The 26,978-nt window shown below is 43.9% G+C and overlaps 1 protein-coding gene across 1 annotated transcript in view; it reads right to left on the bottom strand.

Moving 5' to 3' along the window:
* The window catches only part of RPL19 (ribosomal protein L19), a 46,298-nt gene extending 20,365 nt beyond the window's left edge, over positions 1-25,933 (bottom strand). Inside the window, exons 1-2 of the mRNA XM_044055379.1 lie at positions 25,790-25,933; positions 12,337-12,443 (exon numbers count right to left, since the gene is read on the bottom strand). Coding sequence (XP_043911314.1) covers positions 12,337-12,443; positions 25,790-25,794 — 112 coding nt within the window. The 5' untranslated portion in view covers positions 25,795-25,933. The remainder of the gene's footprint in view (positions 1-12,336; positions 12,444-25,789) is intronic.
* Between the last annotated feature and the right edge of the window lie 1,045 nt (positions 25,934-26,978).

Genomic DNA, 26,978 nt, shown 5'->3' with positions numbered 1-26,978 from the left:
GTTGTGGTGACAGGCCTGTGCCCACCATCGAACTCCCGCTGCAGGCAGGGAATGAGTAAAATTAAGGATTCCAGGCTGTGGCAATGTTGTGTCCAAACACTTTTTAGATACCACTATAGCTTCCCCATATGCAGTCTTGCATATGGAATTAGAATGCCAGATGCCATGCAGCCCAGAGCCTGCAGAATTTTTCTTGCAGATAACTGGGTCTTTGTTGCCATGCTTTTGAAGTAAGAAGTCAGTTGCCTTTGTCTGGCATGAGATAAGCCATCTGGGCAGTTGTACTTAAGCTTGCACCCAGGAGAGAGGGTACTAGTTTTGATTTTTCCTTTACTGAGTACCCTAGGCAAATTAGTAATCTTTCTACAAACGCCAGATGCTTTAGTAGAATGTCTCCGCTTGAATAAGGCAGTCATCCAAGTAGGAATATATTTGAATTCCTCTGTCTGCAAAACGCAATTACTGGTGCCAGGCATTTTGTGAAGACCCTGGGCGCAGTAGATAAGCCAAAGGGGAGTGTGAAGAATTGGTAGTGCATTGAGCCAGCTATGAATCTGAGGTATCTTCTGCAAGATTGCCTGACTGGGACATGCAGGTATGCCTCTGAGGGAGTGCGGAGAATCGGTAGTGCATTGAGCCAGCTATGAATCGGAGGCATCTTCTGCAAGATTGCCTGACTGGGACATGCAGGTATGCCTGAGGTCCAAAGTTACAAGCAAAGCCTTCTTGCCCAGCATGGGCAGAAGCTGCTGCAGAGAGAACATTTTGAATTTCAGACCGTCCAGAAAAGTATTTAGAATAGACAGGTCCAGAAATGGTCTCCATGCTTTGTCCTTTCTTGGTACTAAGAAGTCTTTAGTAAAATCCTTGTCCCTGCTCTTGTTGTGGCACTGGCTGAATAGCCCTCATGAAACTTGTTTTTGTGCCTCTGCCCATTGCGTGGCAGGTCTGAAATCCCTTTTGCCTTTGAAGGGTGTGAAAGTGGAACCTGTAGCCCTGAGACCACATTTAAGACCCATTTGTCCTGGGTGATCACGTGCCAATTTTTGTGAAAAAATGCTAGCTTCCCCCTAAGGGTGCTGCCAAAAGATAAATGCTTGGCATTGGCAGAGGGAAGTCATTGGGACTGTTTCCTAAACGGCTGTGATTTGTCTTCTCTGCTTTTGGAGGTAGAAGCACCCCATTGTTTGGGCCTGTATGAGCCCTAGGGCTGTCTGCCTCTGCGGCCTGACACTGGAAAGGACCAATTCTTAGGCCAGTTTCTGCCAAATCTGGGTGGCTGGACCTATAAGAAACCCTCAACTGTCTGCAGAGATTTAGCTTTATCCTCAATTTTCTTCAACACCTCTTCTGCCTCAACAACAAAGTATCATGCTGTAATGGAGCATCCAATAATTTTGCTTTAAAATGATCAGGCAGAGTCTGTTCCTTTAACCAAGCATGCCTTCTAATGACAGAACCTGTTACAGCGGCCCTGCAAAAGGCCTCCAGTGAATCATAACCACATTGCAAAGTATGCTTTCCCACTTATTCAGCTGCATGCAATAAATCCTGCATTTCCTTGTTCTCGAACATTCAGAATGTCAACATTTTCTGTTTAAGCAGAGACATTAAGTACTGCTGACATTTAAGCACATTTAAAGCCCTTACAGCCAATGTAGCAGAAGTGTAAACTTTTTTCCCTCATCTGTCGAGTGCCCTTGAATCTCTGAGGGGACAGGGTTTTTTGCAGTAGTGGCCTTGACCCCTTTGGGACCCTGCGAAATAGTTTCTGGGTCAGCAGCAGTGTTTTTATAACAGAAATTTATGAGAATCTGGAACCCTGTAGTATCTGTCTGGCTTTACAGGTGCAGGAGGTGGAGAGTCGGGAGACAGACTGGACTCTGAAAAATTCATCTAGAACAGGTGGAATAGCAAGAGGTCTGTGCTGAGGTAGTAAGTGTCTCGTGAGCCTTTTTTAGAATCAGAGTAATCTTGGCTCTCCCAGTGGAAATACTCCCACATGGTATGGGGGTTTCCCCAAAGGAGTAATCCTCAGGAGGAGAAGCTGAAGGAATAGATTTCTTCAGCATCAAAATCCTCATAGGGAGGAATAGAGTATCCTTGTTCTGACTAGGATAGAGAGGAAATGGAAACCTGATCGGGGAATCCTATTCAGTGTCTTGCCTAGGCCTCTTATCAGGAGGGGGATGGGAACCCCTGATCAATGTAATTAGGTCTTTGGCCATTTTGAGCATCTGTTTCTTAGGCATGAAGTCTGTCCTGGAGAATGCTGTACTTGTTTCCTTGTCTTTAAAGCTGTTTTAGTAGACAGTCTTGGATGCTGAAGTTGGCTTGATATAAAGCTGTGTAGGTCTGAAAACACCCTCAGAAGCAGATGCCTGCTCAGCGGCTCTGGACACATCGGAGGAATTAGTTTCCAAAGACCCAATACCTTGAGTATCCAGAAGCCTAGTTGTCTCCACGTGGGAGTCTGAGGCGGACTAGGGCTCTGAGATGGGTGCCAGGGGCTGCGAAAGTGGCTCACTGAGAAGGCGACTGGCCTAGAGAGAGGCTTTGTTGGTTTTGGACCTCGGATGCCTGTCCTTTTCCTTGTGCTTTTTATGAACTGTTCGGCTGTTCTGACGGCATTATATAGTTAAACCTTCGGACAAAGTAATGAAAAGCAAAATCGTACAGATGCTTAATAGTGCGTTGGTTAAATCTAGCACAAAACCGACTAGCAACATCATGATCAGGGCCTAGGCAAGGAATACAGTAAGAATGAAAACCCTTGAGGTATTTGCTGCCCACAAGAAATACAATTGTTAACTTTTTCTGACACTGGTCTGGAGCAAGAAAAAAAAAGTTTCCCCCAACGGGGTACTTAGCTTTATAGAAGACTTCGGATTTGAAATTCAATTTCGAAAATCTCAGGAGTCGGCCGACCGGCACTTGAACTGCTTTTGCTTAGGGCACCGCGCGGCAAAAAAGACTGTAGAAAATGGCACCGGCTGCATCTTTTATACCCCTGGCGCACCGACGTCAGGGAAGAGGTGACTGCAACAGACGCCGGACGTCAGGGAAGAAGGTGACAGCAACAGATGCCAGACCAGGACTTTGGAATTCAGGCCGACTGCAGGTAGCATGCCAGCAGGATAACCTAAGTGTAATGACTGCAACAGTGAAACACGAACATCTAGTCATTACCAACATGAGTGACCGGTGTTCCACACCGGAAGTGGACTCCCTGTCAGATCAAACCACAAGCTAATCACCTTAGATATCCACACACACACAACCACACAACCACACACACACACAACCACACACACACACACACACACACACACACACACACAACCACACACACACACACACACACACACACACACACACACACACACACACACACACACACACACACACACACACACACAACCACACACACACACACACAACCACACACACACACACACACACAACCACACACACACACACACACACACACACACACACACACACACACACACACACACACACAACCACACACACACACACACACACACACACACACACACAACCACACACACACACACACACACACACACACACACACACACACAACCACACACACACACACACACACACACACACACACACACACACAACCACACACACACACACACAACCACACACACACACACACACAACCACACACACACACACACACACACACACACACACACACACACACACACACAACCACACACACACACACACAACCACACACAACCACACACACACAACCACACACACCACACACACACAACCACACACACAACCACACACACACACACACACACACACACACACACACACACACAACCACACACACACACACACACACAACCACACACACACACACACACACACACACACACACACACACACACACACACACACACACACACACACACACACACACACACACACACACACACACAACCACACACACACACAACCACACACACACACACACACACACACACACAACCACACACAACACAACCACACACACACACCACACACAACCACACACACACACAACACACACACACACAACCACACACACACACACACAACCACACACACACACAACCACACACACACACAACCACACACACACACAACCACACACACACACAACCACACACACACACAACCACACACACACACACACACACACACACACACAACCACACACACACACACAACCACACACACACACACACACACACACACACACACACAACCACACACACACACAACCACACACACACACAACCACACACACACACACAACCACACACACACACACAACCACACACACACACACAACCACACACACACACACAACCACACACACACACAACCACACACACACACACACACACACACACACACACACACACACACACACACACAACCACACACACACAACCACACACACACAACCACACACACACAACCACACACACGAATGCAGAGTCCCTTTAATGACAACTACGCAGATAAAAGCTGCACCCTCTAAAGTTCTGGGACCTCTCCTGTTTGATATCTTAAGTACAGGCCAACACAGAAGGCCTTTGGCTAACAAAGTACGCAGATGACTGCAAACTAGGAGCCATAGTAGAGTCCCCAAATGATGTGGACATCCTACAGGAGGTCACAGACAGATGCCTGGTGTCAGAGCCATGGCATCAAGCTCAATACCAATAATGGTCATCCTCTTTGGTAAAAACTCTGTACCCATGAACTACCACGTAGGTGGCAGTCTACTTAATGCTGAATGTGTGATGCGACCCAGGTGGACAGTAGTCTCATTTGAATCCCACAGTAGTCAGGAAATCCTTCTACTTGGCACACCTCATCACAAAAGGGTTCTCTCGTCCAGGAAAAAAAAATTGTTCCCCTCTACTCGACACTCAGACCCATTAGAGTACAATGCACCTTTTGGAATGTACCTCAAGACATCTGCAGCAGCTGAAAGGTCACAGAAGTACCTCACAAAGAGGATTACTGGCCACAAACAGATGCCCTACACTGACCGCCTCAACAAACTCACGTTTTACTCCGTAGCATACCACCTACTCAGAGGTGATCTCTGCCTAACATATAAAGCTATGTCAAACCCACAGCTGTTGGACATGCTACACCTAAAGAAATCCCAATCCCTCAGAGCTACATTCTCTAGGGACCTAAACCTAGTCACCACAATAAACGGGACATGCTGGCAGGACAGACTCCTGCTCCAGAGACTTCCCATACTCTGGAACAAGCTACCCATCTATGTCAAGCAAAGTTAATCAGCACTCTTCAAAAAAATTGATGAGTGGAAAAACCTCAGCTTTGGCCGGCAAAGAACTTGCTGTATTCAACTGGACGTATAAGAGAATTTAAATACCTTTATCTGCACCTTTTTCCCCCAAAAAATACAGTATTTAAATTGAACTGTGTTGCAGGAATATTAACTGAACTGGAAGTTTTGACTCTGCTCTTCAGTTAGTCCCACCCACCCTGTTTTTGTTTTGGTGTTAATCTTAGTGGCCTTGAAACTGCCCGGCCCTCTTGTAAATTTGTTTGGCTACTCCTCCTGGGCCCATCTCATTTGCTCACTCAACTTGAGTGCAGTGAATCATATTCTGATTTCAGGCACTCCCTACTGTGTACAAAGAGAGCATCTGGTAAACAGAAAAAAAAATAAGCTTGTTTCCTGCCTTTCCTGTTAAGTGGTATAGACCATTTGTAGGCTTCTGAGCCCCCAAGCCCTTGTGTTGGAGGGAAGCCTTCTAGCTTAGTTTTTTTCCTTATAACTAGCCAGTTTTCTAGTTTCAGCACTCAAATCTGTTTTTGATCTCAGCACTTGTTCAGAAAAAAAAAAAGTGTTTTCATCTGCTTTTACTGTACTTGTGTTTCTACCTACTTTATTTTTGTATCCTCTTAAAAGTACTCAATTGTATTTATTACTGCTTGGTGTAACTCATTCTAAGCCTTTTGGTTTAAACACTTGGGCTTCGGACCAGTTTTGCACTGAGAGGGTTTGTAGTCTGCACTGTAGTAGCAGAACAGGTAGCTTACATCCTTCTAGGTTGGGAACTGCTGACTGAGGGCTCAGTTATTCTAAAAAGAATATTAATTCTGGTTTAAGCACTTGGGCTTTCAGGCCAGTTATTTTACATTAAGAGGGTTTGTGGTCTGCACTCTTGTGGGAGGAGAGGCTGGACTCTGCCCTTCTGAGCTGGGAATTTCTGGTTAAAGGCTTATAGTGCATGCATATCTGAAATGCTTCTTACTGAAGTTGGTGCGCTTTGTTTGCTGTGGCATAGACTGGATTCGGGCCTGCAGGATCTAGCTTTGTGTAACTTCAGCACTAATCCAGGCATTCTCTAAAGTATTCAATTGTATTTATTACTGCTTGGTAGTAACTTGATTAAAGTGTAGCTATCATTCTAAGTCTTTTGGATTAAGCACTTGGGCTTCAGACCAGTTTTACATTAGGAAGGTTTGTGGCATGCACTGTGGTGGCAGGACAGGTAGCTTTCATCCTTCTAAGTTGGGAACTGCTGATTGAGAGCCCAGTGTCTGTTATTCTTAAAGTGTATTAGTTCTGGGTTTAAGCACTTGGGCTTCAGGCCAGTTATTTTACATTAAGAAGGTTCATGGTCTGCACTCTTGTGGGAGAAGAGGCTGGACTCTGCCCTTCTGAGCTGGGAATTTCTAGTTAATTGAACTGTATCTTACTAAAATTGGTACACCTTGTTTGCTATAGCATAGACTTGATCCAGGCCTGCTGAATCTAGCTTTGTTTATATGCTTGTTGTTTGTTTGCTTGTTATTTCCCTGGAACGCCAATTCCAACTAATACGCGGCTTCTCAGCGCTTGTGATCACTAGTGATATCTGCATTGCTTACTGTACTTATTTCCTGGTTTCACTTGAAAGTTACTGTTTGTCGTTTTTGCATTTAAGTTACCTGTAACACATTGCACTTAAGTTACCTGGCACTTGCTCACTAAAGCAATTATACAAGTCAGCACTAAAAATTAAAAGCAGTACATCCTCACTCCCCACTGGCCCTTGTTTTCAATTAAGGAATTCCCAATATTATTCTAGCATGTCCAAAGGTCAGTTGTCAATCTCCTCTCCGGTCCAGCTGGTGAATCTGGGAATCTTGAGGCAATGTTACAACTGCCTCATGTACACAGACAACCCTCTCCTCCTCCCAACAATGAGAGATGCAACCATATAGCCAAACTGGAGGCCAAGCTCTCTCAACTCAGTACTGGCATAACCAGTCAGGAGGAGGAGGAGGAAACTACACACTCTACAATTCCAGTCTCACATAGACATACCATGACAGCAAACCAAACACATCACACAAAAACACTCTGAGGCTCTAAAAGATCTGCCTAAGCAGCAGAGACCTCCAAAGCAGACACCCAAGCAACCGGTACCCCAAAACAAAACACGTGCAACACATCTCACAAAGCCAGTGTGCCGAACAGTCACAGCCCTCAAGACTAAACACACCTGATACACTTGTAATGGGTGACTATCGTCAGGCACACTGACGTCCCGCTCACCAGGCTGAACAAGGAGGGGGTCACGGTGAGCAGCCTGTCGGGCGCTAGGATCCGCCACATAACAAGCACTCAGGTCACTCCAAGGCAAGTACAAGTATGACCGTCATTGTCCATGCTGGTGTGAATGACCAGAGACGTACCTCCCTGGACTACATGAAAAGAGACAAAGGAGCTCTGAGCATGTAGCCCAGGCCGGTATGACCCTGACCTTTAGTAGCATTTTACCCTCACCAAGAATGATGCCACAATATGAAGACAAGATGATCAATTCCAACAATTGGCTTAAGTACTGGTGTCATTCAAAGGGGATCCAATGCCTGTCAGCTTGGGATGATATGCTAGACAAGCCATGATGCTTCGCTAGGGACGGCTTGCACCTGTCACCCCTGAGCTTTCGGATATTGGCAAAGGCTCTTGCTACCCCCATAGTGCCTTTTTTAGACAAGGCTCAAAAGACAAACCCACCTCCATAGGTATCACAAGGGGTAATGCTACTCAACGCCAGAAGTCTAAACCTAAAGATGCACGCACTCTAAACTCTCCTTAGCATGGAGAACATAGATATCTGTGCAGTAACAGAAACCTGGTTCAGGGCTCCCAAGAGCACCCCAGCACTACCAGGTTATACCTCATACCATGCTTTTCGGCCCCAAAACTTGGACCGAACCACAAAAGGAGAGGGAGTATCGATAAGATACCCACACCTCCAGGTTGGTGGCAAAGCACGAAGCATCAGAGACTATCCATGTGCAACTAACAGTGGTTAAAACTGCCTTCCAGTTTATAGCCTGCTACAGACCACCCTCCCAAACCCAGGAACCCCACTTGGCCTTCCTGAGAACACTGGAAAATATGAAGGTCTCTCCAAACACCATTATATTGGGTGACTTCAACTACCCAAACAGACAGGGAGCATTACTCTAGCTCCAACACCCTAGCCCAAAGGTTCCTAGAATTTATAAACTCAAATGCTATGGAACAACTTGTTACCACTCCCACAAGAGGGGAAAACATACTGGACCCGATCACCAACATGGGGACTATGCTCCAGACCAGAAGTGTATCCCTCACTTGTTAAGATCAGACCATAAACTAATCTCACTGGATATTCACATCCCGACCCCACCCCTGCCCAGAAAACCACAGTGAAAAACTTCTCTAAAGCAAATTTCACACTCCTCAAAACCGAGGTGGAATCCTTCAAAGCCCCCGGGCCTGTGGAAAATACGGCCCAGACCGCAGAATCATTTATAAACGCATTCTATGAACACCTTCAGGAATGCATGGATCATGCGACCCCAAATAAAACCAAGACCCAATCCTCCAAAGGCAGATGTCCTGTCTGGTGGACCCCAGCCATAAACTATACAATAGAAGGAGAAAGCTACTAAATGAGAGCAAAACCCCAAAAAGGGAAGGCATCACTGATCAGTATTAGCAAAAACTACGGGCACTCATAAAATTTTCTAAGGCCAGCTTCGAGAGAAAAATTGCACAGGACACCAAGGATAATCACAAGGCTTTCTTTAGTTATGTTAGGAACCTGGGTGGCAATTCCCAGATATGCTCAGAATTATTCCAAAACGACAAAAAATACACTGAACCCACAGACATCTCCAACATCCTAGCTGACAGGTTCGGTGCAACCCCCCCCCACCAAAAGGGCAAATATCTATCCCAGCAGAGTGCTGCCCCCGACATCTCAGATGCTCAGGTAAGAGCCGCCCTCTCCAAAGCAAACCACACAGCATCAACAGGACCAGACGGTGTCCCGGGCTGCGTCCTACATGAACTCCAAGAAGAGCTAAACCCAAACATAAAACTACTGTTCAATCTCAGCCTTACTACAAGACATGTGCCGAGTGGCGTACAGCAACAGTGGTTCCTCTCCATAAAGGTGGTGCCTCAACGGATCCTGGAAACTATCGCCCCATAAGCCTGACTAGCTTGGTCTGCAAAGCTATGGAAAGGATCATGGACCTCATAAATAAAGATATTGGGGACCTACAGACACTGGATCCTACCCAGTTCGGCTTTAAGGGCAGATCCTGCCTCTTAAACCTGGTTGATTTCTTTGAAACAGTCACCAAGGCCACTGACGAGGGGAAGGTGGTCCACACAGCCTACCTGGACCTCGCAAAAGCCTTCGATACAATACCCCCACTCGGGCATAAGCTCACCAGCTTAAATATAAACCCCCATGTCACTAGATGGATAGCAAACTGGCTCAAGGACAGAACCCACATGGTTAGAATTGCTGGAGCCATGTCAGACTCCAAACCAGTTACAAGTGGTGTCCCACAAAGCTCAGTCCTGGGACCTCTCTTGTTCGGTATATATTTCTCGGAGATGCAGGCCAACACGGAAGGACTGCGGTTGACCAAGTTCGCAGATGACTGCAAACTGGGCGCCATAATAGACTCTCCAGCCGACAAGCATCCTCCAAAAGGGCCTCATAGAAACAGACAACTGGTGCCAGAGCCATGGCCTCAAGCTAAAATGCCAAGTTTATAGTCATCCCCTTTGGCAAAAACAAAGTGCCCACAAATTACCACATAGGTGGTAATCCATTAAGTACAGAACCACGTGGCCAAAGTGGTTAGAAAAACATTTTATATAGCCCACCTAATCATGAAGGGATGCACATCTAGATCAGGGGAGGTCATCGTGCCTCTTTACTCATCCCTCATCAGGCCCATAGAGTACAATTCCCCTTTTGGGATGTACCTTACCAGACACCTGCAGCAACTGGGGTCCTCACAAGGGGATCAAAGGGCTCAAACAGATGCCATATGCTGCCCGGTTATAGAAACTCCAGCTCTACTCAGTGGCATACCGCCTGTTCAGAGGCGATCTGTGCCAGACTTATAAAGCCATATCCAACCCGGAATTAATGGATATACTGCACCTCAGAAAATCCAAATCCCATCGAGCTACGCACTCGAGACTTGAACCTCAGCACTGAAATAAATAGGACATGCTGGAGGGACAGATTCATAACCCAGAGGCTCCCTTCACTCTGGAATAAAATCCCAGTCCAGGTTAGGCAGAGTCCCTCATTGACTCTCTTCAAGAGGAAGAGAGATGAGTGGATGGGAGAGTCCCTCATTGACTCTCTTCAAGAGGAATCTTGATGAGTGGATGGGAGATCGTAGGTTTACCCCAGGTATCACTTCTGTGTCACTGTTAACAGAGGCACAGTATACTAACCTCGAAAAAGGGCATAGCAAAATAAATTTAAAATGGGTGGTGAAAGTCAAACACATTCTGGCTAGGCTTATAAATGCCCTAGGGCAGACAGCCTAGTATGAACCTATGAACCTAAATAAACCCCGGGATCACTTACTGTGGCTCTGCTCGACAGGGGCACAGGAAAATAACTTTCTTGGGTGGTGTAAGCCAGGGAACCTTGTTGGCTAGGCTTACTTAGGCCCTTGGGCCAATAGCCCAATACCTACTTATGAACCTAAGTGTGCGCAATTACTCAAAATCAGGGTTGACTGGATAAAAATAAAACCATTGTGAAAATGTGTCCTGAAAAAGCATGCTGTTGACTTTAGCAACTTAGATTTGTTGAAAGGCATACTCAAGTCAGCACAGATAAAAGCTGCTAGACAGAAAATAGACAGAAAAAAGTGTCGGTGAAATTTCAGCCAAGTGGAACTGAAATAGTATTTAAATGCCATCAAATCATGAAGGATCCATCTGCAGCTATACCTTCAATTGCTGTGCTACAGAAAAGAGGACACCAACCTCCTGTTTTATTTCACCTGCTCTCAAAATTACTACAACTGGTTACTTGTAGCAATACCATCAGCTACCTATAGTTTCCTTACCATTTCGTCAATGCTCCAACCACAATAGAGGAGCAAGAGACAGCCACCTAGGACCAAACTACAAACTGCTACACATCTCATCTTTCTTTGCTGCATCTTCTTCAAACACTCTGCATTCTCTGCATTTGCATACACTGTTGAGATGCATGTTGGCACTCTCAGCTAACATCCACACCAGTGATTTATTGGTACTTGGGGCAGCCAAGCCTTTACCACAACACCAGGGTTTATCATGCAATTAACCATTTACATATACAATGCCTGGTCTCAGACCTTTTAAACTTCACACCACCCCTCAAGTGGGAAACCCGAGAACTTGCCCATACCAAACACAGAAGATCCAATGAAAACGAACTCAAAGAAAAGGGTTCACAGTGGAGTAACTGCTTCAGATGCTCCAGTGAAGTCATGAACTCAGCTGCCAGGCTGAGAGAGACCTGCTGGTCATCCCTTCATGTACATGCCACTGATCACTTAACCGCCACAACAAAACCGTCAGGTAACTGCCACCAGACTCCCTCCACTCCAGAAACCCTGATAATCACCAGCAAGGAGAACTGGTGACCTAAACCTGTAGGGAGTCAGGACAACCAATAACTGCCTAATTAGGCTTATGACTGGGGTGATGGGTGCTTGCTTACGGGACTGAAAGGTTAAAGATATCCTAAGGAGAATAAAATGTATACACCTGTGCAACAAAATTAAGGTTTTGCTGTGGTTGAACATGTGCTACTTGAAATGCCACTATAGCCATCAATTTGCCATTCCTCAAATAGCTTTAACAATGGCTTGAAAAACTTGACAAAACTTCATAAATGCATTCAAAAAAATTTTAGTTGCATGGCAAGATGCCAAATAACTTTTTAGAACACTTACGAGAATTGGCGTTTGCTATTTCATTGGTTTCGTTTGGATCAAGCCACACTTTCTTCCTGCCACAACGCAGGACACTCGAGGCAAGCCTCTTCTGAAGCCTTAACATACTGCAAAAGAAAAACACACATACATAAATAGCAAAACTACCCATCACAACACACACTAATAAAACTTTACATTTTCACTCCAAATTCTTGCACGAATATTGGACAATGTTTAATGCTGTATTTACTTAGATTTAAAGGTAGTTACTATTTTGCATGAATATTGAACAATGCTGTCTTTTAATGCTGTAGTTACTTAGATTCATAGGTAGTTACTATTGATTTGGTCAAGATCAATGTAGGCAAAAGGTTGAGAAGCAGTTTAACAGCTCATATCAACATGTGTCGCCAGACAAGCTGTCATTGGGTAGGAGGGGTTTAAAATGAAAAGTGTACTGTACAAGAACTAAACATGCTAGTTTCCAAATCAGACCCATGGAACACCATACACAAGTCCAGTCTGACAACCAAACACATTGGAACCAACTGCACATCAAGCTTAATGAAACATTTTCACTTCATGAACTACTTACAGCCAGCTCTAATGATGTAGTGAAACATCTGACTAGGACAAGAATCCCAAGTTCTACTAGCATCTCAGCCACCTGCTGGAGATACAGCAGTGGGAACAAATGAAGAGACGAGTCTGCATTCAAGAGGCCAGGGCAGAATGCAGCAGCAGTCCAGCACATTCCTCCTATGGAAGGCATGCGAGGTGGCTTACCTTCCACTAGCAGGCATTCCACTCCTTCCATAAAATTTTGCCAGTATGTAAAGGAGAGGCAACACTGCACCATGGACAGTGAGAACTAGAATGCTGCACAAGGGGAATTTTGACTTCAGTCACCCATGAAAGCTGAACTGCAAAAAAAAAAAAAAAAAACCCACATTACTGTAGATTACACGACATCACCTGTTCTACACACCATACCTTGCAAAAATACACACGCCCCCTGCATTAAAGTCAAACAATCCAATAAATTCCATTTCTAACTCAATTTTGTCAGCACTACAAACAATGGTAGTGAAACCATCTCTACTTCAGCCCCACAACGCTCAGAAAACAGAGAACATTTTCTATTCTGACACAAGTTGGTAAACAAGATACAGAATCTGTCACCAATTTACTGCACCCTCTCCCACACCAGCCCCTCCCCAACTCTATGTCAAACAGTAACCCAATAAGCAAACTAACATTTTTCCATCACTCAGGGCAGCATGGAGTACTTTTTAAAGCAAGCCTGACAGCTTCTCTGCTCCCGAAGCACATCAGAGTTTAATGTTGGCAATGAAACAGGCTTCAGTTGAGCCAACAGCTGTCAGGCGTACTAATATCATCTGTACTATACTGTAACAGTAAATCACTTTTCAGTAATAGACATTTGGAAGAATGTCCCTAGTGATCCAGTCAACCCCCTGCTCAAAATGGCATGCAGTCAGGCAATTTCACAAATTTATCTCAGTTTTGGCACACATTTGTTCTCAGGTAAAGCTTATTTTACCTTGAAAGGAAAGTTGGGCATCAGTGCAGCTGTTAACACCCACAGCAACAGATTCTTGAACAGGGTCTGCACACACTCCAAGTTCTGAACCACACATCCGGTTTAATCCAAATACTGTTTGGTCAAGTATCCAAGATAAAAGAACACTGTTGTATAACCACAAAAACCCGATCAAGAGATAAAACTGGTGATGGTACGCATATTACACAAGTCCCTCTAATTTACGGGTCAACAACAAAAAAAAAAAAAAAAAAAAAAATGTAAATAAATTTAAACATTATCCAAATGGAGAGTTTACACTTTTCTGGACCAAAACAGCTAATCACAACTTCCAAACTCAGGCATGCATGCTGGCCCAAAGCTAATGATGCTCCCATCTTGCAGACCTCCCAAAACTTGCTTCTTATCCATACATAGTTGCCTCGTGGGTTTGGCGTCTTTTCAGGCTTGTTGGTGAAGCACCCATCAAGAGGAGAAAATGCTGAGAGAAGGGAGCCACTTTTGAGATTAAGTATTTTTCCTCTGTTTATTTGCTAAGTTATTCTGCATAGCTGCCTAGGTTGAGCATTTTCTGGCTTGTTAAACTTGATTTCTGCATTAGTAACTGTATTTAGAGCACAACCAAAAGCTGTTTACTGAATTTCCTGTTTGCACTTAATTTTAAAATAGTTTTTTTTCTCAAAACTTGCATATTTTCTGTCTTTGACCTAGCACGCGTGTGGGGTCATTTACTGCACTGTTATAACTTGATATTACTTGTGAACCTCTGAAAAAACAAAAACAAACAAAAAAAAAATCTTGCTTTCCCCCCCACTTTTCTGAGATTTAAAAAAGTTCAGTTACAGGCTTGCTGTTCCTGAACTGTTTGTAAGTTTCTGTGAGGCCATTTTTGCTTGGGCTAAAGGAAAGTCTCTCTGTTGATCAGTGGCAGTGAAAACATTGAGCAGCTCCCCTGCCCGCCGTGGGAGTGGTTACTGACTTGAAACTGTAGTTTTATTGGCTGTATTGGGTCAATTCCTGGCTCTTTCCAGCTCCTGCTATCAAGCACGCCTTAGCGCGAAGTTGCCACTAGAGCAGCACCGGTTTAACAAGGTTAAACTTTTTCTGGCTCCATAAAGTCTGTTCTTCATTTTTTTCCCTTAGAACTGCTCTACTAGTAATCTAAACAGTATATCCCTCAACTAAAAAGCGCAGCACTTGTTCCTATTTTTTTTTTTTTTTGAGAAAAAAAAAAAAAAAAAGCTCAGCACGTATCTTTTCAGGCTTAGCACTTCTGTATTATACAAAGTCCCTCACTAGCGAACCCCCCCCCCCCAGGAGTACCCACTTCCTTACCAAGTCCTCTCTCATTCAGTTACACTCCAAACTTCTTAATTTCTCTAGCATGTCGAAGGGCCAGATGCTGGCGTCCTCTCCTGTCCAGGTGGTGAATCTGGGAATATTGAGGCAAATGTTACAATTGCCTCGTGTACACAGACAACCCTCTCCTCCTCCCACAACACAAATACTTGCGAGAGATGCAGCTATTTAGCCAAACTGGAGGCTGAGCTCTCTCAACTCAGGACTGGCAAGACCAGACAGGAGGAGAAGGCAACTACACACACCACAAAACCAGTCTCACATAAAGCTATCACAACAATGAATCAAACACAAACACGCAAAAAGACATACTCGGAGGCTCTGAACAAAAATTTACCCAAACAGCAGAGGCCTCCAAAGCATACACCCAAGCAACCGCCACCTCATGACACACCACAGGCAACACATAAAACACAAAATCAGTGTGCAAAGCAGTCACAGCCCTTAAGGCCAAATACAACACCAAACATACTTGTCGTAGGCGACTCCATAGTCAGACACTGACGTCCCACTCACCAGGCTGAACAAGGAGAGGGTCACAGTAAGCTGCCTATCGGGCGCAAGAATCCGCCACAACGCAAGCACTCTGGTCACTCCACAGCAAGTACAAATATGACAGTCGTTGTCCATGCTGGTGTGAACGACCTGAGATGTACCTCCCTGGACTACATGGAGACAGAGGAGCTCTCCGATTATGTAGCCCAGGCAGGTATGACCCTGAGCAGCATCCCTTCCTTCACCAAGAATGATGCCACAACATAGACACAAGATGATCAGCTTTAACAATTGGCTTAATTTCTGGTGTCATTCAAAGGGGATCCAGTGTCTGTCTGCCTGGGATGACATGCTTGACAAGTCACGCTGCTTCGCAAGGGACGGCTTGCACCTGTCACCCCTGGGATTCCGGATATTGGCTAAGGCTCTTGCCACCCGCCATAGTGCCTTTTTTAGGCAAGGCTCAAATTCTAAGCCTACCACCCTAGAAAACAAAAATGGGAAGAAACTAAGGGTAATGCTGCTCAATGCCAGAAGTCTAAATCTCAAAATGCACGCACTCGAGACTCTCAGTATGGAGAACATCGATGTCTGTGCTGTGACAGAAACCTGGTTCAAGGCTCCTGAGAGCACCCCGGCACTATCAGGTTTTACCTCATATCATGCGTTCCGGCCCCAAAACCTGGACCACACCACAAAAGGAGGGGGTGTATCCATATTCATCAAGGATACCCACACCTCCAGGTTGGTGGCAACGCACGAAGCATCGGAAACCATCCAGGTGCAATTAACCATAGGGAAAACTGCTGTACAATTTGTAGCATGCTACAGGCCACCCTCTCAAACTCAGGAACCCCACACAGCCTTCCTGAAGACACTGGAGGGTATTATCTCCAAACACCATTATATTGGGTGACTTCAACTACCCGAATATAGACTGGGAACATTACTCAAGCCCAAACTTTCTAGCCCAAAGGTTCCTGGAGTTCATAAATTCAAATGCCATGGAACAACTAGTCACCATTCCCACAAGAGGAGAAAATATACTAGATCTCATCATCACAAACATGGGGACAAAATGCTCCACACCGGAAGTATATCCCTCATTGGTGAGATCAGATCATAAACTAATCTCACTGGATATCCACATCCCGCCCCCACCCCAAACAAAAAAGACCACAGTGAAAACTTCTCTAAAGCAAACTTCACACTACTCAAGACTGGTGTGGTATCCTTCAAGGCCCCCGAGCCAGTGGAAACCAGAACCCAAGCTGCGGAAGCCCTTACAAATGCCTTCTACGAACACCTCCAGGACTGCATGGATCAGGCAATCCCCAATAAAACCAAGACTTTCCACCAAGGGCAAACGTCCAGTCTGGTGGACCCCAGCCATAAACAAACTTTACAATAAGATGAGAAAGCTGTTACATGATAGAGCAAAATCCATAAGAGAGGACACATTTGATTATTTAGTAAAAAAATACGAGCACTCATAAAATCATCCAAGGCCAACTTTGAGAGAAAAATTGCCATAGATACAAAAGAATCATAAGGCCTTCTTCAGCTATGTTAGAAACCTGGGTGGAAACTCCCAGATATGCTCAGAATTAATCCAAAATGATACAAAAATCACTGAACCCACAGACATTGCCAACATACTGGCAGACCGGTGCAGTGCAAACTTCACCCCCCTCTCCCCCCCAAAAGGAGAGATAACTATCCCAGCGGAGTGCAGCCTCCCAGACATCTCCAATGCGCAGGTGAAAGCTGCTCTCTCAAGCAGAAAACACAGCATCAATGGGACCGGATGGTGTCCCCGGCTGTGTGCTACACGAACTCAATGGAGGAACTAAACCCTCACATAAGGCAGCTGTTTAATCTTAGCCTTACCACAGGATACGTGCCCAAGGAGTGGCGTACGGCAACTGTGGTCCCACTCCACAAAGGCAGTGCCTCTACGGACCCTGGTAATTACCGCCCCATAAGCTTAACAAGCCTGGTCTGCAAAGCTATGGAGAGGATCATAATGGAACTCAAAGACATAGGGGACTTGCAGACATTGGACCCGACCCAGTTTGGCTTTGTCAAGGGCAGATCATGCCTTTTGAACTTGGTCGACTTCTTCGAAACAGTCACCAAGGCCATTGATGAGGGAAAGGCAGTCCATACAGCCTACCTTGACCTTGCAAAAGCTTTCGACACAATGCCCCACTCTGGTATTAGAGAGAAACTTACCAGCTTAAATGTAAATCCATATGTCACAAGATGGGTTGCAAACTGGCTAAAGGACAGAACCCACAGGGTGGGAGTAGCTGGCGCCATGTCAGACTCCAAGCCGGTCACAAGTGGTGTCCCACAGGGCTCAGTCCTTGGCCCCCTGTTCGGCATCTACTTCTCAGAAGTACAGGCTAACATAGGAGGACTATGGCTGACAGTTTGCAGATGACTGCAAACTGGGAGCCATAGTGGAAAGTACATCGGACACAGATATCCTTCAGAGGGGTCTCACGGAAACTGATAGCTGGTGCCGGAGCCATGGCCTGAAGTTAAATGCCAAAAAATGTATAGTCATACCCTTCGGGAAAAACAAGGCAACCCCAAGCTACCATATAGGTGGCAATCCACTAAGCACAGAAGAGGTGGTCAGGGACCTGGGGACCCAGGTTGACAGTGGCCTTTCTTTTGACGCTCACATTGCTAAAGTGGTTAGAAAAACCTTCTACATTGCCCACCTGATCATGAAGGGATTCACATCCAGATCAAGTGAGGTCATTGTTCCCCTGCACTCTTCACTTATCAGACCCTTCACTTATCAGACCAATGATAGAGTACAATGCCCCATTTGGGATGTATCTCACCCGACACCTGCAGCAATTGGAGAGACCCCAAAAGTTCCTCACCAAAAGGATAAAGGGACTCCAAAATCTGTCATATGCTGCCAGAGTGAAGAAACTCCAGCTCTATTCAGTCACATACAGTCTGCTCAGAGGTTACCTGTGCCTGACATACAAGGCCATGTCCAACCCGGAATTAATGGACATGCTCCACCTCAAAAAATCCAAATCTACCAGATCCACTAGAGCAAGCGACTTAAACCTTAGCACGGATATAAATAGGACATGCTGGAGGGATATATTTGTCACCCAGAGACTCCCTATGTTGTGGAATAAAATCCCAGTCCATGTGAGGCAGAGCACCTCGCTGGCTCTGTTCAAGGGAAATCTTGACCGGTGGATGGGAGATCCTAGGTTTACCCCGGGAATCATCTCTGTCACTGCTGGACAGAGGCACAACAAACTAATGGGCACAGTATTTTTTAACATAAGGGATGGCGTAAGCCACAAAAACTCTGGGCTAGGCTTATAAATGCCTTAGGGCAGATCGCCTAGTCTAGTATAAACCTAAAAAAAAAAAAAAGTACCAAACTATCCCATATCACAATTACATAGTATTCCCTGAACCACTTGCAGCCAAAATGAAAATATTTTGCCCACTGGTACAGCCTTAAACCACTCCCTAAAAAATAAAGGTCCATTACGCTTAATCCATGCTAGTAACAAGACCTGCCACTACAGCAGTGGTTCAGATTATGGGATCTTCAACAATCTGGGACACAATGTCCTCAGCATGTCCTACATCATGTTACTAGTGGATTTGGCTGTTATACTGCACACAGAAGGCATACCTCCCTTGACATGGTCAACTTTTCACAAAGTCGAAATTCATATGGCCGAGACCATATGATAGACTTTGAAAAGCAGACCACTGGGAACAGCCATCTCCGTACAGTGCAGAATCCTCTTCCGCACTGTAGCGCCATCTTGGAGTTGGTATATTTAGGTTAGGGGGTGGAGTCCCACACAGGGGTGCAGGGACCCTAGGTAAATGTTCATTTGTGTTTACTTACATGTTCAGCTTTTCAAAAGTCGATCATATGGTCTCGGCTATATGAATTTCGACTGTGAAAAGTCGACCTTGTAAAGTAAAGCAGAGCCACCCTAAAGACAACTCAGCTGAGAGCAACAGCTTTCCCTCCATTAGTCAGGCCAGTAACCTAATAAAAAGGACCTCATCTGCACTCCTCTACATTAGAACCTAAAAAGCTGCAAAAGTAAAGCAGAGCCACCCTAAAGACAACTCAGCTGAGAGCAACAGCTTTCCCTCCATTAGTCAGGCCAGTAACCTAATAAAAAGGACCTCATCTGCACTCCTCTACATTAGAACCTAAAAAGCCCATGACCCAGACAAGAGAGCAAGGCTATGAAACTTGTCTTATAACTTACTCAGTGTAGTACACTGCCTGGGCAGAGTCATTTGGCAGTCAGCTAGCTGCCATCACTTGTGAGCAAAGCCCCAAAGCAGTCCACTTGAAGTGGCATTCCAGGCAATCCATCCATTCGCCTTCTCCCAGTAAAAAATATAAGATCCATTCTTGCATCCACACACTGCTGCCCCCCCCCCCCCCACACATAAAGTCATCTTCTCTTTCCTCACTTTCAGAGGATAGCAAGAGAGCTCCACTAAAACTCTCAACTGCAAGTGCTTTTCGATTGGACATCCCATTTACTACTAAAATTCACATTTTTTATCCTTTAATTCTCTACAGGATTACATTTTTTATCCTTTAATTCTCTACAGGATTTCCCACCTTCTGTGATTACTCCATGCTTGTAAATTTCTTCACATTGGCTGTGCCTAGATTGTCAATCGTGATCAGGGTAGTACCCCTATTACCATGACTTGATTTCAGTATGCAGTTGTCACAGACCAAGGTACGACTCAAATCCTAATTTATTGAAATGCACAGAATATCAAGTCATCTGTACTGCTTCTAGCCTGCAACTAGGAAAAAAATCTACACCACCCATTTTGAAAAACTACTGCTTTAACAGAACGGCTATGTCATACTTTATAACCAATATCATATGCAACATGAACCAATGCAATATTCACAGCTGGTGAATTTACAAAACATGACCACAGCCATTTGAAGCAGTTAACCATGCCCTTCTCTGGTTTAAACTAACATCTAAACTCTGGATGTGAGGTAAACTGGTTTAAGAGCACCTTCCACAGTGGTGCACGGCACCGCTTAGAATTTTACCCAAACACTGAAGACAACCACACAACGCTAACAAGACCATTAACCTACAATGCAAAATATTTATTTTATTTAACATTTGTTGACTGGGAAAGTCCGACTAGGTTCCACAGATCCATGCAAACTCCACACAGAAGGCACCCCAGCAGAGAATCGAACCAGAGAACCTCTTGCTGTGAGGCGACAGCATTAACCGCTGCACCAATGCGCCGCCCAGCAGTCAACTTTTTAAAAGAGTGGGCTGAAAAAGAACAACCTTGTCACAAACATACACAGTATTGTAGGTTTGTTAGGGGTGGCAAAGAGCACAAGATCCACATACAAGGTTACTCATAAGCTCAGTAAGAACACCCAGGTTTAGTACTCAATCTGACATCTACAGAGACTTGTGTGAATATTTACGAATTAAAAGCAACTACAGGCACCCAACAGTTACATCTGACAAAACTGAAAGCAACCCTCCCCTCGCTGCTCTACATTCTGCTACAAACATTACTCAAAACAGAAGTAAACAATGTTACTGTTTTCCTAACTAACTCAATTCACGGAATTCAAGAAAATTCAAATAGCTTCTTATTACCACAACAGGGCAGACCTCTTGCATAATCAGAGCTAATGGAGAGCAAAATTACTGCACCTACATATGCAAAGGCATTCGACACCATGCCACATTCCAGCAGCACAGATGCATATAGGCAGATTTAGCTGGGAGTAATAGACCACAAAATAGCTTACAAACATAAAGGTGGGTGTAACACTTCAATAAACCTGTCATGATCTGACATTTCTTAGAGAAGTCAGAGCTTAAATGTTTGTTGCCATAAACTCCATAAAGGACACCAGCACTCTGCAAGAGGACTTGTCCCAAACACAGCAAGTACTGAAAGCACACATGAAAACCAAATACCAAAAAATGTGCACCAAATACCAAGAAATGTGTAATGCACAACTATCTCGGGTAAGCACGACTCCCTTTGCAACTACCACAACACCCCCCCCAAAAAAAGATTTAGCCCATAGTTGAGAGACCTAGAAACATATATCCACAATTAATCTTTTGACCACATATTTTCACCACTGCAAGGAAGTTTTTACCCCCCACAGGTTACACAGAAATGCATGAATTCCAGATGCAAGGACCCAAACATTCCACTGTATTGGGCACTATTAGGCCAGAGTGGCTGCTTCACTCAATGTACCGCTTTTTTTTTTTTTGTTAACCAGGTAGGACCAATGGACAGTCCCTTCTCAGGTGCAACCCAGAAGCAATGACAGGTCAGGTTACATGCTCAAGGTCACAGTAGGCAAATGAGGACTGACAGTATAAAATCCCGTACCACAGAACTAGTTGCAACCTTACATCTGCCTAGCAGCTGGTGCAAAGGTTGCCAACCAAGACAGTCAGGAGTCAAACCTAGTCTTCTGTAGACATGCATCACAGAATATCAATTATGTGGAACAGTTTTCCTATTCAGAAGCGAAGAATGCATGTGCGCCCCATTTGATTACACAACCCACCCCAACATATACCTGTGCAGCCTGATTCATGTTAATATAAGCACCAATAATTCCCACGGTAATGTAAGACCAGGTTTCACAAGATCACACTTGGAACAGCCTTCTGGCCATGAACCCAAATATAGATATTGGTGCTTATTTGACTAGTCTGTCCACCACTGAAAAACTTGATAAGAGTACCCCCTCAGAAATAACTGCAACAGGGTATACTACTAAAAAGACATTTTCGTTTAGCGATAGTTTTCTTCACAGAAGGAATTTCCATACAACAAATGTGCAATCCTTAAGATACTTAGAAGTGTACGCTTTAAAAATGGTCAATTTAACTTGTAGCTGCTCCCCAACATTTCACTTGCAGTGATGCACACAGCAAGTCAAAGCTGCTTTTAAAAACATTTGTAGCGGTTGCTTAAAATAGTCAATGTAAACCCTCTTCCATTTTTTCCTTAAACAGATTTGTCACCGAATACAAAAAAAAAAAAAAAGTTGTTCAAGGGAAAGGACACTTTCCAAAAGTCTACATTAGTCTTGGAGCTTGCAACCCTAATCATAAAATAAGAGAATAGACACTTTCCAGATGTCTACCATCTTTAATCCACTAAACCCTTCGTTTATCAAAAGGCCAAATACAAAACTTTAGACTGCAATTTACCATTTCTGAACTTGTGTGATAACATACTTCAGAGTCTTGAACTTAACTGGATTTCTGCTGTAAGACTGTCTCTTCCAATACAGTCTTTACTCAGCTACTGAAGCCAAGCTTCTGGCATTACATCCAACTACAAAAACGTCTTCGCAAAACAGGATAACAGATGAAAGCTCTGTGCTTTAACCCTCCCCAATGATTACCAGGATAAAATATTCCCACTCAACCCTGCAACAGACAAAGTAATCACAGAATGGTCCGATGTCATGTTATGCCACACTAACAATTTTATAGTCACAGAAATCCTAATTTACAATCTTAAAGTTAAACACGTTTCTTATCTATAAATTTCTATTTCCATATCCGTAAAAAGTGTACAATTTTGATTTTTTTTTTTTACTCAATCACGGTGCTTAATAATGCTGATACATACTGTTCCTTAAGCTTCAGTCCAGTCAAACAGATGGGGTTTTCCTCTGCAATACCCACTTCCAAATTATCCAATGGTATCCCCACATACTTCCACTACAGATTAAGGTAAAGCAGCTCAAATGTGTTTCCAACTGCCAGACGGCATTTCAATTCTAATGGTTTTTGCAGTACAGCTCTTCCGAGACTGTGTATGAAAAACTCAGCATCACAACTTTTACTGTCAGTGTTGCTGTGTGTACAGCCCATCACCATAATAACTTCTACTGTATACAGCAACTGCTTTAGTCATTTTGTGGAGCCTTTCTCCTTGCCCTCTTATCAAGGTACAAAAATGCAATACTTTTTAAAGCCACACAAAGTTACTGTAAAAGTCAACTAAAATGTAATCACTATAAAAGTCAAAATATCTGCTACAAATTAGGTTAGCTGATTTTTAACAGCCATGTCATACAACTTAACTGCTCCTGGGTTTCATCAAGCATAAACAATACCCAGCCAATATCGAACAAAAACCTACCCCATTAACCATGTCTGTAATTAGAACACCACAAGAATAAGCAACACTGAAAGATCGAAACATTTAAGACACCTGACCCACTACAGTGCTTAACAGTAACAACTGCTAGTCTGTTCTGAACTGAATAGGTTTAAATACCCGTGTATACAGAGCTGCACTAAGTCAGTGTATACAGAGCACTAAGTCAGTTTAACTACATATACAAATAAGCATAACTGCTTAACTGCATAAACAATACCTAACCAATATTGGTTTAAGCATAGTTGCATAAACACCCAAATAAATATTGAACAAAAACCTACCCCATTAACCACTGGCTGCATTACGAAGACAAAAACAAGCAACAAAGACTGAAAATCAGAAACATGTAAAACACCTGAACCACTACAGTGCCAATAGTAACTGCTACACAGTCTGTTCTGCACCGACTAGGTTTAGATACGCAATGACTTAGTGCAGTTGTGTCTACACGGGTATGTAGACATACAAGTGAGCACACAACACTCCACAGACAAATATGCGTTACCACTAGTCATTTAGGAAACCGGTAGTCACCCATATAACATTGCATTGACCGAATCATACAGCGTCTACTCAATTATAAAAGTGACCACCTACACTACTAGATGGATGTTGTGAGACTGCAGATTAGAGTTCATGGTGTCACAGACTGAAGTCCAGCGATAAATACAAATATAAGCTACCAACAAGCAGAATCATGCGGTAAAGGGTTTGACTCCCCTAAGCCTTAATTTGCCTATTGGGACATTCCTTGGCAAGTCAAATAGCGGTATGGAGACAACTGTGAAATATCCTGCTCTGCACCCCCAGTATTTAAGAACATTAGAAAGCAGATCTACAATACATATCACTAAAAACACATGAACTTCCGACACGCACACACACCTTCTCATTCCAATTGATACATCGATTTAGCGGCGATGTTTTGTAACGATACCCCTAGTACTACACCACGATTTGACAAACCAAAGGAAATTACAGACAAGACATTCCCTTCCCTGTACCCATGAGCTTCCATTTTTTACGCAACCAAATCGAGTGTCACCCCTCAAATCCAATGTGCACAGATATCAGTATGTGGATAGGTATATGCCTCAACTCTCACACATAGCTAATTGCATCCATTAAAACACTACGATTAAAGTACTGAAACTCCTCTAAGGACCCAAAAACTACAGACGCTGTGAATACAAAGTAAACTAGAGCAATGCATACTTGACAGCAACACGCAGACAGCCAATTAGCAAATGAGAATCAGGCAAAGCAGTTACAAACAAACGTACGACTCATTCTACTGATTACAACCCTGTAAAAAACTGGACCAGAGAAATGCCTTTCAGTTTTTAAACTTATCAAGTTAAACATAACTGAAATAATGACAGCCCACTCCACAAAAATAGGAGTAATGCACACGAGCAGCTCAGTTATTCAAGACAGGTAGAGTCACAATATTAAGAGGAAAAACCCATCAAGACACCAATAAACACGGGGGATAATTTAAGTGCATAACTACTGGAAAGTACAGTACGCTATAAATACTACACTGCAATCCACTTTATCAAGACCCGTTTCCCAACACGATATCCACTTTAACAAAAAAAAAAATCCCACGTACAGCCATTCGCTTAAGGGCCCCACTACACCACAGACCTGAAGGCCGAAAATAGCACTGTATAAAAAACATCAACAAAGCCTTTCCCCCCTAGCTAGAACTATATCCCAAAACAGTCAGGCGAGTAAATAGAACAAATATTGTAAATTAAAAGACTCAACACAACAACTTAATTATACTCCAATAAGTCAGGTAACCACGTTTACCTCATGGCGGCGGCTCCGCGTATGAAAAGAAAGGAAACAGTACGCCTGGGAACGTACCATTATGCTATTAAGGCGAAACCATTTCACCAGACCACCGCCTAAGTCTCAAAAAAGGCAGTATCCTCTAAATCCAAACATTTCGAGTAAAATACGTGTAGAATAAAACTGAGTTTTCTATATTACGAAAAAGAACGCATGCAGTTAACAATAAAAGAAAGATTGTTTGTTAACCCCCTTCACTCTTAATGGTACCGTCTCCGCATACATAGTATATGATGGCGATACTAAAGAGAATGTAGAAATCTAAAAAATATCAAGGATTGCGGTTTAAAAATGATAATCTGTAATAGAATACACGATTCTCTGGGGTCTGTTTATCAGCTTAGAAGCATGACACAAAGAAGATTAACGCAAAGAAAATGTGAATTTAGCAGACCCCCATTCGTGATATTAGAGTGGTCCAGACCAACTAACTTCCGTTGTGCAGCGACAACATGTAGGGACATGTTCAGGAACCTAAATCACGTGTGTTTGTTTGCAAATGGGGTTTTCCATAAAGTGATGCAAGTCTATAGAAATCAGTAAAAACATTACAAATATTTTTTTCTCGGGAAAGGTAGGCTGTTCTTCCTTTTGGTAGGACTAATATGTCCAATATTAGGGAAAACTTCCAAGAGCAGTAAAATTTGACGATAATGGAGAAAACTGGACTGCATGTTTGTATACCGTGTTAAACAGTTTGATAGCAGCTCGCTGTTGCTGCAGAAAACTAAACGTCAACACAAACTAGAACACTACCCCCACTGGCGTTTCTGCCCGGAAATAGGCATAGCGAAAGTGATTAGCATAGGAAGGGTGTCTGACGTGGCATGTCAATCTTGCATGATTGACAAGTCATGCAGATTTGCAAGTCTCTTCGTGAATATTCAATGCGTGGTCGTACTGTGCCGTTTTCTGAAAGTGTTTCATAGTTTAGTATTAGGCTATCTGCCCTGGGGCATTTGTAAGCCTAGCCATAGTGATGTGGCTTTCGCCACCCCATGAAATGGTACAAAAAAAAATGCACAGATTTAGAATACTGTGCCTCTGACTAGTAGTGACACAGTGAAGGTCCCCTTATATAATAGAAGTAGTTTACTGTGCCCCTGTCTAGTAGTGACACAGATGTGACCCCTGGGGTAAACTTACG

Source organism: Protopterus annectens, chromosome 13.part0 (assembly GCF_019279795.1).
Source record: "Protopterus annectens isolate FY-2018-M chromosome 13.part0, PAN1.0, whole genome shotgun sequence".
In the NCBI taxonomy this organism is placed as follows: domain Eukaryota; kingdom Metazoa; phylum Chordata; order Ceratodontiformes; family Protopteridae; genus Protopterus; species Protopterus annectens.
Note: the sequence above shows the minus strand (reverse complement) of the source record. Positions and strands in the feature narration are given on the sequence as shown.